We start from the raw sequence: 12,440 nt of genomic DNA, 5'->3' as shown, positions 1-12,440 counted from the left end.
AGGGGAGGTCACACGTCTGAGCAAGTCTGAGGGTTGCACAGATCCCACCGCACCTTCATCTGGGAGCTCGCCAAAGCTAGCGAAAAGCTTGCGAGCGATCAAAAGCCTAGCTCTACAAAAGATCGCAGACATCATATTTTCTCAGAAGGAGCTTGGTTCTCGAGGTCTGCAGCGGGAACATGTTCAAACCCGCGCCTGCTCCTGCGGGAGCCCTCGGATTCAGCAACCGCCAGACGGTGGCACCAGATCTGCACAGACACCGACATCCCAGCGCTGGGGCTGACACCGCACCCCCACGCACCCCACGCTGCGCCCCCCACGCTCCACACCCCAGCGCTCGCTGGGACAACAGCCTCAGGAGCTCTGCCTCCCCCGAGAAACACGCGTTCCTGGCTGGATGCCTGGACGGCCTGTTACAGAGCCCTTTCAGGGAGCTTGGAGAACATCCCCAGGTCAGCACATCTGCTAGACGTGCAGATTCACGTAAGGGTGTTTCAGAGCTACCGCTGGCGCAGCTGCTAAGCCAGGCCTCCAAACACGCTAGCTGGGTACATACCATTAACACCCCGTACGACCACCAGTCAGCACTGTGGGAATGGCCCTGGCGATTCACAACTTCGGGTGCCATATATTCCACCGTCCCACAGAAGGAATAGGCTTTCTTCTCGTGGTCTATAGCCTCCTTACTCAAGCCAAAATCTACATGAGAGAAAAACCGTCAGCGTGCACCCACGTGCCCTGAGCCATGACACAGAGCAGAGAGGCCTAAGAGAAGCTCCGTATTTCAAGAACCAACCTTGCTGGAGCACAAGGCTTTTGTGGAGTCCCTTACCTGTGAGTTTGATGTGCCCTTCTTCATCCAAGAGGATGCTACAGCATGAATGGAAAAAACCAAGTTGTTACTGTCTGCAACAAGGGCTGGTGAGAACAAGCACACACAGCAGAGGCTGGTCTGAGATGCTCCCAGAATCCAGAGGAGAAAGTTATCTGTCCCTTCCCCCAGCGCTGCAAGCTCCATCACCAAGACACGAGTGGGACAAAGAGCAGCTCCCTTCTCTCTACGCCCTCAACTTCACATCGAACGAATGACGCACACAGGTTACACCACCTTTGATCCCCCACATCCCCCAGGTAAGAATAACCAAGTCATGCAGCTGGTATGCGTCTCTGCAGAGGCCCAGCCTGGTGCCTTTTCCCTCCGAAGGCTCTCAATTGCTTAAAGCTGGAGCCCGGAGACTGCCAAGGATTACTGCTCAGACATGTGGTGCACACATGCTGCCTCCGCAGCACTCCTGGCCGTAACTGCTGATCTGAGGAGCAAGAGCCTTGTCGCTTGGCACTGCCACCTTCCATCTGGCTGGCCTACGGGCATCGTTCAGCTTTGCCTTCGTGGAAGAAGGCCACGCCATTTGCTGACTACAGGCTTGGGACTGAACTGAAGGACTCGGTTCCCTGCCTCAGCTGTGCCACACGTACTTCTCCGGTTTGAGATCCCTGTATATGATTCCCAGGCTGTGCAAATGATCGAGCCCCAGAGCCAGCTCTGCTAGGTAGAACTTCACGTCCTCCTCGGTGAACATGACCTGCAGGAAGGGAGAGGAAGCGCACAGGCGCTGGGGTTACAACGCCGGCAGCGGGACCACCTCCGCTGCACCCATGCAAGACCTTTCGCATCCATGTTGCTCCCTTCTGCCCCTTCCTACCTAATTTTCCCAGGCTTCGCCCGCCATCCTAAAGTATCAACTAAGCAGCAACACCAAAAAAACAAATGAGGTTGCTAAGCAGCAGATGGGTTTTTAAAACACTCTTCATTTACGTTAACCAGATTATGTTCCCAGTTGTCTTCACCTGGCACAACTTCTCGTTACCCCTCCCGTTCCTTGCCCTCGCCCTGTCCCAGCGAGGCGACACAACCAGCCAACACTGCAGCAGAACATGGTTCTCGCCTGTTTTCGTTCTTAATGTGATGCTCAGCAGAAGCTGCTGCGGAGGTGAGACCTGCCTCCTATGCTGCTGCTTTTCTGCCAGAGGACAGGGTTCCCGAGACATCCTCTCCTATTGCCAGCTCTGGGCTAGCAGCAAGTTGGAGGTTGTTTCCACCCCTCTCAGAGACTTTGCAAGGATCAGTTGCTTCTCCAGGCAATTAAGCCCAGATGAACCGAGAGCCTCGGCAACCCACCAAGATGCCAGAGCGTACCCACCTCTTTGGAAAGCCGAGTGAAAAGGTCACCTCCTCTGAGGAAATCCAAGATGAGATACAGCTTCCCCTCCGTCTGGAATGCTGAAACACAAGCCGGAGCGGGAATCAGACCCCTCCGCCGAGGGAAGGCTCCATGGTGTTACATTAATCACTTAAATCCCAATGGCTCCAGTTGTGCAGATGCCCTGCGTGGTTACTAGGTTAAACGCAGGTAGGGCTAATTATTTGAGGTAAATGAGATAGCCCGTCCATGATGGTGAAATGGGAGCTCACCAGCAGCACTCTGGCACTGCAGAAAATCCTCATTTTATGGGGCGGTTGGTTCCCTTTCAGCCAGTGATGCCCTACTGAAAGGGCTGTTTTCCCGAGAGAGGCACTGGTCACTTTACAGGGAAAGAAGCCGTCCTCGCCTGCCTCAGAGTCAGAGCATTAATTCTCCCAAACTGGCTTGACTAGTTAACTCTGCTTTCTCAGTTTCTCCTGATTTAATGTTTTAATCCCAAGGATTTGATGTTTAAACCTCTTCTCCCGGTCTATGCTCCCCCATTCAATAGCTAGAGCAGGCATGGGACCAGAGATCTTTCCAGGAAAGGATTTGTGTTAAGGGGATTGTGAAGGCTCCAGAGCAGCGCAGCCATTGAGGGATACAGACTAGTCCAGGCCTCTTCTCCATTTCAGGTATCTCCAGAAGCCTGTTAGGGACCATGAGAGGCTCTCAGCATCCTCCAAGCAGCCTGCTGCCGGATGCCTCATGCTCACCTACCTGCTCATGGCTGGTGTGCCTGTAGTAGCATCTTTCTTTACTGCGCTTAAAAGCAGTCAGTGTCTGTTCGAGCCTGCAGCCCCTCTCCCAGTGTCCCAACTAGCTCCACACTCACCGTAGTGGAGTTTCACCACAAAGGGATGGTTTACATCAGCCAGGATGTCCCTTTCTATCTTTGTCCTTACTCGATCACGCACTGTGGGAAGAGAGAGGAACAGCTCAGACACAGAAAAAGGCACACAGTACCCCGGTAACTCAGCCTTGCTCCCAGCCTTAAGCCCTTTAATACCCGGCAGCTTGAGCCAGATCTTTTCCACCTCCAGCACTGCAACAAGGGTTTTTTATATTCGGGGGGAAAAGGAGGCTGTCTGGCTGAGGTAAAGATACTTCTCTTTCACCCAGATCACCAGCAGTGGCTGCTGTGACATTTCCCCAGTGCTCTTCAGGACATGGAGGATAAGAGCATCGCAGTAAAAGTCTCCTACCTTTCAATGTCGCCTTCTTGAGCACTTTCATGGCATAGAGGTGGTTGCTGTCTGGTGGTGTTATTTTTCTCACCAAGAAAACCTGAGGCAGAAGGGCACCACATTAGCCAAGCGCTAAAGATTAGCAGTAGGAGTTGGATGCCTCCCGAAGTGGCAAACCTCACGGTAACCCTAAGAAGCAGCTGGCCACAGGACTGGCAAGTAGCACCTCAAGCTCCCCATGTGAAGCCCCATGAGGTTTTCAAGGAAAGTGCTGTGTAGACTCCTCTCACCCCCTATCTCCAGCCATTACAGCACTCGTGCTTTTATACTGCGCTTTCCTCCTCTCCCATCTTCCACACCTCTCGTTCACTCCTGCAGTTCCCGTGGGGCTGCGGCTGATGCCGGGGAGCTGTGACTTGAAGCACTGATACTTCAATGTACCACAAAGCCTCCTGGTGACTTGCTGGTTCGACAGCCAGATCAACCCCTTACGTTCAGGTGCTGCATCCTCTCTGGATTTTTGCCTCCTTTCCTTCCCTGATGTCCCAGACTACCTGATTTTAGGCAGCTTCAAAAAGACATCACATCTTTTGCATAAAGCCACTGTTGCACTTGCCCAGGCAACAGCACGCAGTCCTGTACAAGCCCCCACTGTTAGCGCTGGTAACTGATTGACGTGAAGTTGATTTAATGCGTGAGCAGATGGTCTGTAAGAGACCTGGATTATCTACCCACTGAAATAGATAAGAGTTACAGGCTACTTCCTTCCCCCTTCACAGAAGGGAAACTGGACCGTAAACAGGGGCCAAAACCAGATGCACGCAGCATCATTTCTGAGAAGAGAGGAACATGCCCGAGTCCTCCAAGTCCTCAATTCCACTGACAGCTTGGCAGCCAGCTAAGAGAGCTGCAGGAGGTCCCTCTGCCCTGCGCAACACCTGCGTTCACAAGCAGGATACTGCTCCTTTCTCCTGACCGTCTGAAAAAAGAATTACAGGGGAGCTTTGGACATACAGGCTGGCCCTTATTGAGAAGGCATGACTACAGTTGCCTTTCAAGTTAGAAGCAACCATTTGCTAAGTGGGCTCATCAGTCGGATTCTCACGATCTGGTGGGCATCAGGAAAGTGGTTTCGTTGGGGGTAGTCCCTTTTGTCATCAAAATAACTCATCTGGCATGACACATAGGAGGACGTGAACTCACCTTGCCAAAAGAGCCCTGTCCCAGCACCTTCAGGAGCTCAAACTGTGAAGGATCGGCTTTCTCGGAGCCTTCCTTCACATGGTGCGTGATGTTGATTTCTTTCACAACACCTTCACCCTGAAAAAGAGGGGACACGGTTGACTGGGAATATACTCCTGAACAAGGGAAAGCAAGCCTTATTGGATTAAGGAACAACGATTGTAGCTACGGACTCACAGGAACCACATCTGAGAGAACCACAAAAGTCGGCGCTTGTCACACATATCTCCTGGCTTCAACATCTGGAATAAATAAGTGATCCGTCGGCTTGCACCAGGCAGCCTTGTTAAATATCCAGCGCTCTCCCCAAAGGCTCCGCTCCTCGCACCGCCAGGTGTTGCATTTCTTTGAACTGCATTTCAGAAGAGTGCTTGAAAAGCACCTTCCTTTTTAAGGCACTGGTGGCAAAAACAGGAGTGTTTATGCCACTAAAAATCCCACAACACAAAAATACGGCTCTGTTGTCAAAACACGGCCAGGGCTGGCAAAAATCAGACATGTTGGAGCCCATCTGCTCAGCAATCTGAGCAACTCTGCAACATAAGTCTTAGTGCATCTTCAGCACATACAGATGATGCCTTAACAGACTCAAGCCTTCAAGAAGATTGAGGGGAAGCCAAGGTCTCTGGCACATGTTTTGTTTAAAACACATTCTTTTATTTAAAAAAATAAAGAAGAAAAAGAGATTTAATCAGCAGTCTCTCAAATAAACTCACCAACGAAGCCAGGTCAGCACACAAGAACAGCCGCAGACCCTGAGGTGATGCTGAAACACCTCCTTTCCCCAGCAAACCTTGTCCATACCTCTGGTGCATAAAGCCCAGAGTTCAGCTCAACAGAAACACCTTGTGCTGCTTTCTATTTGCATCACAAATATAAAGAGACTTTTTATACTACTAGTCTTCCAGCTGTGCCTTTCCCTCTACTTCTCTTGATCATACCCGGCCAGTGTACCTGTACTTGGGTTTCCTCTGAGCTTGACCTGTTCCAGCCCCTCTCCTGGCTGACCATGGGGAGAGCCCGCAGGGCAGGCTGGACTCGACTTCCCACTTCTAGAGACGTAAATCTTACTCAGGCCAGAAATCCCTTGTAGCTGTACGTCTTGTAAGGGCAAGTCCAGGCTTCTTAGCACTTCAGTCCCACGTTATCCAGTGTTAGGCATGGTCTGGTTGCTATTTGGACCTGAAGGCCAGCAATTATGTTTCAAAGGACATTAAACTCGGTTGCTCTCTGACCCTAGGGCAGATGTGGCCATCAGAGGCTGCCAGAAAGCTGGAACTACTATTTAGTTTTTCTCCCTGCAGAGTTGGGGGGAAAAAAAGTTACGTTTTGTTTTCTAAAACAGTTCAGATACTTGGTCTGGAACCCAGCTAATCAAAGCAGCTTTTAAAAACAACAGGAACCAAGTTTCAGGCTCTGCCTCTCCTCTGCACCCCAGCCCACTCCCAGCACCTTCTTGGGGAGGGCGGCCTTGCCAAGCACTCACGGATGTGGTTGCCTACCTGCACCGAGCACCCTTCCCTTCCCGCCCTCGTGCTTGGCTTTTCTCTAGATTAGGAAGTGGCTTTGTTTCCATGTTGGTAGCTTTGCTCTCTCAAGATCCTGCATTATTCAGACACTAAGACCTAGCAGAGAAGCCCACGCACTCAGCAGTGCAGCACGTACAGCCCGAGCACGGGGAGAGGGCAGGAGCTCCCCCTGTGTTACCCTGCCTTTTGCTGGTCTCGGTGATCACAGACAAGAAAGATCTTATAATCCCTGTAACAACAAGTTTTCATGTTCCGTATGATCTCCCAGCTTAAATCAGCCACCTTACACTTCTGGTTTCGTTTGGAGGCTTAGTCCACGGCAGACAGCTGTTGGTTAGGAACAGCTTCCCCCTCTGGCCTGAGCGGGAGCCAGCCAAGCGGTCTCCTCCTGCTAGTCCTTCCACATTGTTCAGCTCTCCACGGAGAGACTTGGGGATGGGACCATTGGAGCTGTTAGGGAAGCTGTAGGCTATTTCCCTCCCCCTTCCCCATCTTCATGAAAACACTAGAAACCAGGTCTACAGGGCATCAGCACTTGTACAACCGTCTTATTTCACCTTGTAGCATCCCACACCTCTGCAGGAAGGAACATTTGAAATGAACTCCTGTATCCACCTCCAAGGCACCTGGACCCATCCTCCTGCCACAGCTCTTCAGGAGCTGCAGGGCGACGTATTTTCACAGCTGTGGGAATTCTTCGCCTTGGCCAAGAGCGAGACCCAGTGTGTTTAACTGCAAGTGGTTTCAGCAGCCCAAGCTGTATCTCAAGGCAGGCAGAGATTTGCATATGCAGCCTGCCAGCCAGACCACATCAGCAAACATACATACATGCCAACTAGACCAAAAGGGGCATCGGCGGAGACATTGTTGAGAGCTTTCTGAGAAAAGCTCTGAGATGCCATTTGGCATCTTGCTGACACAAGGGAGGTTTCCTTCCATGGGCTCATCCAGTAACTTGCAATTCAACAGTTAGGACCCTGGAGATGAGCTCCCACAGCCTGTTTAGCAGCACACCAGAACGAGTCTTCAGCTCAAAAGCACCTGCGTGCCACCGAGCTGCAGCACAAACAGCCTTTGCTTGCATCGAAATAAGTTTCTTACAATAGCGCCATTAAGCAAATTATCCCAGAAGGCAGAAAAAGAAAAGCAAACCAGACCGGGCCAAATATCTACCTGAAGCATCAGCCCACCTGGATGAGCAACCAGTGACACCAAGTGAAGCAAAGCGAGCTAGCGGCAGTACTGACCGGGCTGGAGAGCTGGCTGGGGGCAGGCAGCTGCAGGCTGCAGGGCTTGGCTCGATGTTTCCTCTGCAGCCAGAGCGTGAGGAACGCGCAGATGCGAGAAAGTTTGGGGTCCCTCTCCATTCTCCCATCCCGATCAACATCGCACAGTCCCAGTAACCGCCACCCCCGCGAGCTCCCGGGGAAGCATGGCCGGCTCCTGGGGCGCAGGGAGGCTCCCGCGGCGCTGCATGGACGCCCCACGCTTGAGGTTGCCGGATGGAGGAGATACAGGTGGTTAAAGCCCAGCTGGCAGATGCGCAGTGGAGACAAGCGACTCGGTCGCACGGAGGCAGGTTCACGCTCCCACTCCCCAGCAGCAGCGCTTGTGGTTGGGGGGTTGGGGCTTTTTTTTTTTTTTCTCGTTTTGCTTTTTCTAAAAAAAATAATCTCACAGCTCCTTGTTCACCTTTGGGTTCCCTGGTTCAGACAAGACGCTGACAGAAAACATACGTGGTCTAGTTAAAGTGACTAAAGTGACTTCCATCTAGTGCTGCATGTATCTCGCGTCAAGCTGTGAGCTTTGGGGGTACTTCCACAACGGGGGAATATTCCGAGAAGCCACTTACTCTTTAAAAAGGAAGAGAAAAACTCATGAAACCCCACACAGGTCTGACACCACCTCGGAAAGCTGCACATCTCTTTGCTCTCTCACTGGCACAGGGATGACGGGTCACCCATGATGGGATTCAGGGTGCATCGATCCCATAAGCAAATCCTCTGGCATCGCTAGGATTTGCACCTAGTCCTTCGTTTGCTTTATGCTGCACAAGAGCCCTTGTCGTGGGCACGGGAGTTATCTAAGAGCCACCCTGGGAAGTTCCATGCGAGGTATTTTTAAGGGCATTTCTGATGCAGACAGCTTCTGAACCCACTGCTGCTCGGATTTGTTGGCGGGACAGAGGAGAGGTATTTAGATCGCTTGTTTTGCCGCCTTCCCCCTCCAAGCCTGTTCCCCTTTGACCTTTCCATGGGGTCAGGCCAGACAGATGTTTTCTGCAGCAAGACCCCAGAGAGCGCAGGTAAGAAAGAAACCCCTTGAAATGAGTAAAGACACCCACACACCTTTGCAATTAGAAATAACCCTGTGTCAGCGTTGATCTCTGAATTTCTCCAGAGAGTACAGAGTATGAAAAGAAGATCTTGGTTTGAACCCAGAGAGACTACTTATGACTGTCTTGCCTCCGCCGCCCCCATAACGTGCTCTTTGAGAACCGATAACGAAAGAAACAAATGACTTAATGCCAGCAAGGCAGCTGGTCCCAGCTCCGCAGAGGGAACCTCGATAGCTGATGAGGTCCAAAGCGAGGGAGCTGGGAGTAGGTGCCAGAGAGCAGCACGAAACAGCACCGTGCAGCTGCTGAGCACAAGCCTCCAGGAGACTCGGTTCACACTGACACCTCCTTCATTCTGCCACAGTCCCAGTGAAGCAGAAACCATGTCCACAACGGGCAGTCCAAAGACGAGCTTCCATCACCACTTGCAAGGAAGCTTTACGTCGCCCAGTGAAGCCGCGCAGGTGCTGCAGCCAGCCAGCTCTCTGTGTGCGGGCCTGGCAAGATCTGATAAATCTTGTCCCAACCAAGACAATTTTGCATGTTGTGTTATCAGGCACTTCAGCGCGGGGAGAGGAGCTTCAGAAAAGCAATCAAAAAACCCCACTGTACGTCCATGCAACTAAAACACTGGAGCGCCCGCCCCAGCATGACAAGATCAGAAAGCCACAGGAGACATAAATGACAGCACGGAAAGGGGTTTGGTGTGGGGAGGAAGGAGGAGGAGGATGAAGTCAAGTCCAGGATGTCATGTGAGCAAGTGAGTAATAGCTGTTTTCTGTATTAGCAGTCCCACCTAGCTGAGACGGGCTGGTAGGGGCGTGCTGCAAGAAAGTGTTTGGTTTTCAGAGAGGTCCTTGCGAGCACTGCTTACGTCCTCGCATACGTGGGACGACCCGTCATGGGACAAAGTGCAAATTAAATGCATGAGTCTCCTTGAGGTGCACATCTGCAGCAGGCTCTCTTACCTTGTCTGCCGAGTCCGCAAGGTCTTTCTCTATCCAAGTGATGTCTGATTTTGCCTGCGGGACAATAAATGAGCGTCAGCACAGGGGGGCTGTGATACTCCGCTAAAGTTTTCCCAACGACCTTGTTTAGCAAGAACCAGGCAAGCTGTTTACAGTCACTGGTGGTGTCCCACCAGACATCGCACCTCGGGACGCGATTCTGAGCTGTGCTGGTGGCTCCAGGAGAGCAGCTGGAGCGAGCTGCTGTTAAAGGCTTTGATAAACTCTGACAGGCAGTGGAGAAGGACACGACGCCGGCACTTGGTTACACACGCTCCCCCAAGAATCAGAGCACCACTACCAAGGAGAGAGAATTAATTTCTGGCAGGTTGATTAACGCCTAGATCAGATTTTACTCGCAGCCACACGTGGACAAACTCCAAAAGCATCTGTTCTGGTAGTGGTGCCCTGGGTCTGCAGGGAAGTTTGGCACCCCCATGGCAAAGAGAGGGCTTCTCTCCAGGGCAGGCTCAGCGTTTCTAAAGCAACCAGGAGGAACATACTCAAATAGTCAAACTCACCACATCCCTCGAGGGCAGGGCCAGCCCAGCTGCTCTGACAGGTCCCTGAGCAGCATTAGAAATGTCAGTTTATGCTGCCTCTGGGGCCAGATGCAATTCTGTGAACCCTTACAGGGAGAAATGCAGAAGCGTTTCAAAGGAGCTCAGAAAAGAACTGCTTCTCAGCCAGGATATGGCTCCTTCTCCCCCAAAAACTCAGACTTAAGGGAAGAAGTAAGTTTTCACAAGGTCAGTAAGTTTTTGCAAGGCCAATCCCCAAGCCTGCTGTATTTTAGTGAACGTACATAGGTTTGCAATCCCACCTAGGTATTCTTTCACCTGTTTTTTAGATAACGAGCTAAGTTTGAACAGAAAAATCACCCCCCAAAAAACTCAAATCAGATTTGAAACATTTCCTCTGAGAGGTTCAAGTCTCTGGCTGCAGATGAGATAAAACTCATGTGACTGCAGACAGAAGGGATCTAAGAGAGGCTCGAGCTGTGACTTCTCGTGTCTTTTCAAGCAGTTTGTCAGCACGACGGAGCCCGCGGCGCTGGCAGGGCTCTTTGGCGCCAGCAACGTCAACCGGGTGGGTGCAGCGCGAGGCAGAGAGACCTAAAAGTAGGACAGGAGCTACGGAGAGGCGAGAGAAGAAAAAGCAAGCCTTGAGGGAAGGGAGGAGCTGCGTGGAAACAAGATTAGAGTTAAGAATTAACTGATTTTCAGCCCCGGAAGGACTGAATCAGATCGGAGGGGGCCCTTGCAGTCACCTCTTCCCCTTCCTCCCCTCCATCGCTCTGCCTTTGCTGCGGAAGCAGCCAAGATCTCTTTGGGTCTCGGAGAAGGTGGCTGTCCCGCTGCCGCTGTGGGAAGCGGATGCCCGGGGCAGCCGGCTGACATATCTACCAAAGCCACAACTAAACCCCTTCCCGAACGCCCAAAAGCGATCACAAAAACCTCAGCGGTCCCCCTCCGGGGATCATACCCACCCACAGGGAAACCAGCTCCTTCACGGTTCCTTCGCTGCTCCGACCAGCGAGCAGGCACCAAACCCTGCCTTGGATGGGGATGGATCGATTTTTCTCCCACAAGCACGGATCTCTCTGCAGGTCCACCCTAGCAGTGCAAGACTCTGCTCCTGTGAGCTACCAGCTATCTTCTGACACCCACAGCCTCGGGGGAGGCCATTTTACACAGATTCCTGCACCACTGGGAAATGATATTTGCTGCTCCTGGAAAATAAAAGGACACCCCCGGCCACCGGCCAGGTCTGAGCCCAGGAGGTCGCTGAAGTCAGAGGAGGAGACAACTTCTGACTTCCCAATGCCGCCTTCGAACTGCACAGGCGGCTTAGTCATCCTAGATCAGGGGCTGGGGACATACATACGTTGGGTTTTTTTTCCTAACACCAAGTTCAAAATACAAGTCCTCTTTCCTACTTTCCCCTTTTTTGAGGAAGGATTTTACAAGCCAGAAGCCAAGAGACAGGTTTGTTTTTGCTCGCGTTTTGTCACTTTGCTGGTTGAGACAGTCACATCTAAATGCAAGAAAAAAAAAAACCTGCAAGAGCTAGAAACAGATTACGCTTTTGGCATTTTGCTTCCTATTCATCAACAACTAACCAGAAGCTGTTTTAATTTCTGTTGCTTCAACACATGCTCTGATCCCAAAACACTCCCAAATTCTGGCAGCACCTAGGAAAGACACTTCTTAGAAAGCAGTTTTACCGTCAGAAATGCCTTTTCCAAAAGAGTAGTCGTTAATTAAAACTGGATAAGGTCTGGCTCTCTAAGGTCAGGGGATTCACCAACTTCTCATGTCCTGCAGAAGAGACAGAGCATAGTACTGTACGCAGAGCAGATATTTTATCAGCTAGACACTTGCCTCCTGGATCCTTGGCTTGCTGCGAAAGAGGAGCCTCAGCATCTCCAAAGCTTTAGGCTGCTATTCTCCCATACTTTGCAAGCTGGCTTCTGAACTTAAGAGCACTCTGCTGCACCAGCACGAGAACCCCAAGCGTAGTAGTTACGTCACTGGGATGTATTTTGGGAGTTTTCGCTGAAAGGAAACTGTGGTTTCATATGGGGAAATTGCATTGTGTAGCGATAGCTGCACAATACCAGCAGCCAAATGAAAACACTGGATGGCTTTACGGGTGCTTAGGCATGGCTCTTTCCATCAGCAAATCTCAGCAGGCTTTTCAAGAGGATCAGTGTAGTCCCCCATGTCACAGACAGGAAAACAGGCATAGAAAGAGCAATTTCAGCCACCACACGAGGCAGCAACAAGCAACTGAGAGTCTGTGTAGCTTTCTTCCCCAAAGATAAGCTGTCCCTGCTCCGAGCAGCACAAATGCTGAGTCCAGCACAAATATTCTCCCTGTAGGATCAGCGG

At 51.5% G+C, this 12,440-nt stretch overlaps 1 protein-coding gene across 1 annotated transcript in view; it reads right to left on the bottom strand.

Moving 5' to 3' along the window:
* Positions 1-11,404, bottom strand: part of RPS6KA1 (ribosomal protein S6 kinase, 90kDa, polypeptide 1) — a 17,688-nt gene extending 6,284 nt beyond the window's left edge. The window contains exons 1-9 of the mRNA XM_009334669.1: positions 11,312-11,404; positions 9,508-9,561; positions 4,634-4,750; positions 3,449-3,530; positions 3,079-3,159; positions 2,202-2,281; positions 1,477-1,583; positions 833-870; positions 557-699 (exon numbers count right to left, since the gene is read on the bottom strand). Of these exons, the coding sequence (XP_009332944.1) occupies positions 557-699; positions 833-870; positions 1,477-1,583; positions 2,202-2,281; positions 3,079-3,159; positions 3,449-3,530; positions 4,634-4,750; positions 9,508-9,561; positions 11,312-11,404 (795 nt within the window). The remainder of the gene's footprint in view (positions 1-556; positions 700-832; positions 871-1,476; positions 1,584-2,201; positions 2,282-3,078; positions 3,160-3,448; positions 3,531-4,633; positions 4,751-9,507; positions 9,562-11,311) is intronic.
* Positions 11,405-12,440: the final 1,036 nt, after the last annotated feature.

The sequence above is a fragment of the Pygoscelis adeliae genome, unplaced genomic scaffold (assembly GCF_000699105.1).
Source record: "Pygoscelis adeliae isolate BGI_AS28 unplaced genomic scaffold, ASM69910v1 Scaffold422, whole genome shotgun sequence".
Taxonomy (NCBI): Eukaryota; Metazoa; Chordata; class Aves; order Sphenisciformes; family Spheniscidae; genus Pygoscelis; species Pygoscelis adeliae.
Note: the sequence above shows the minus strand (reverse complement) of the source record. Positions and strands in the feature narration are given on the sequence as shown.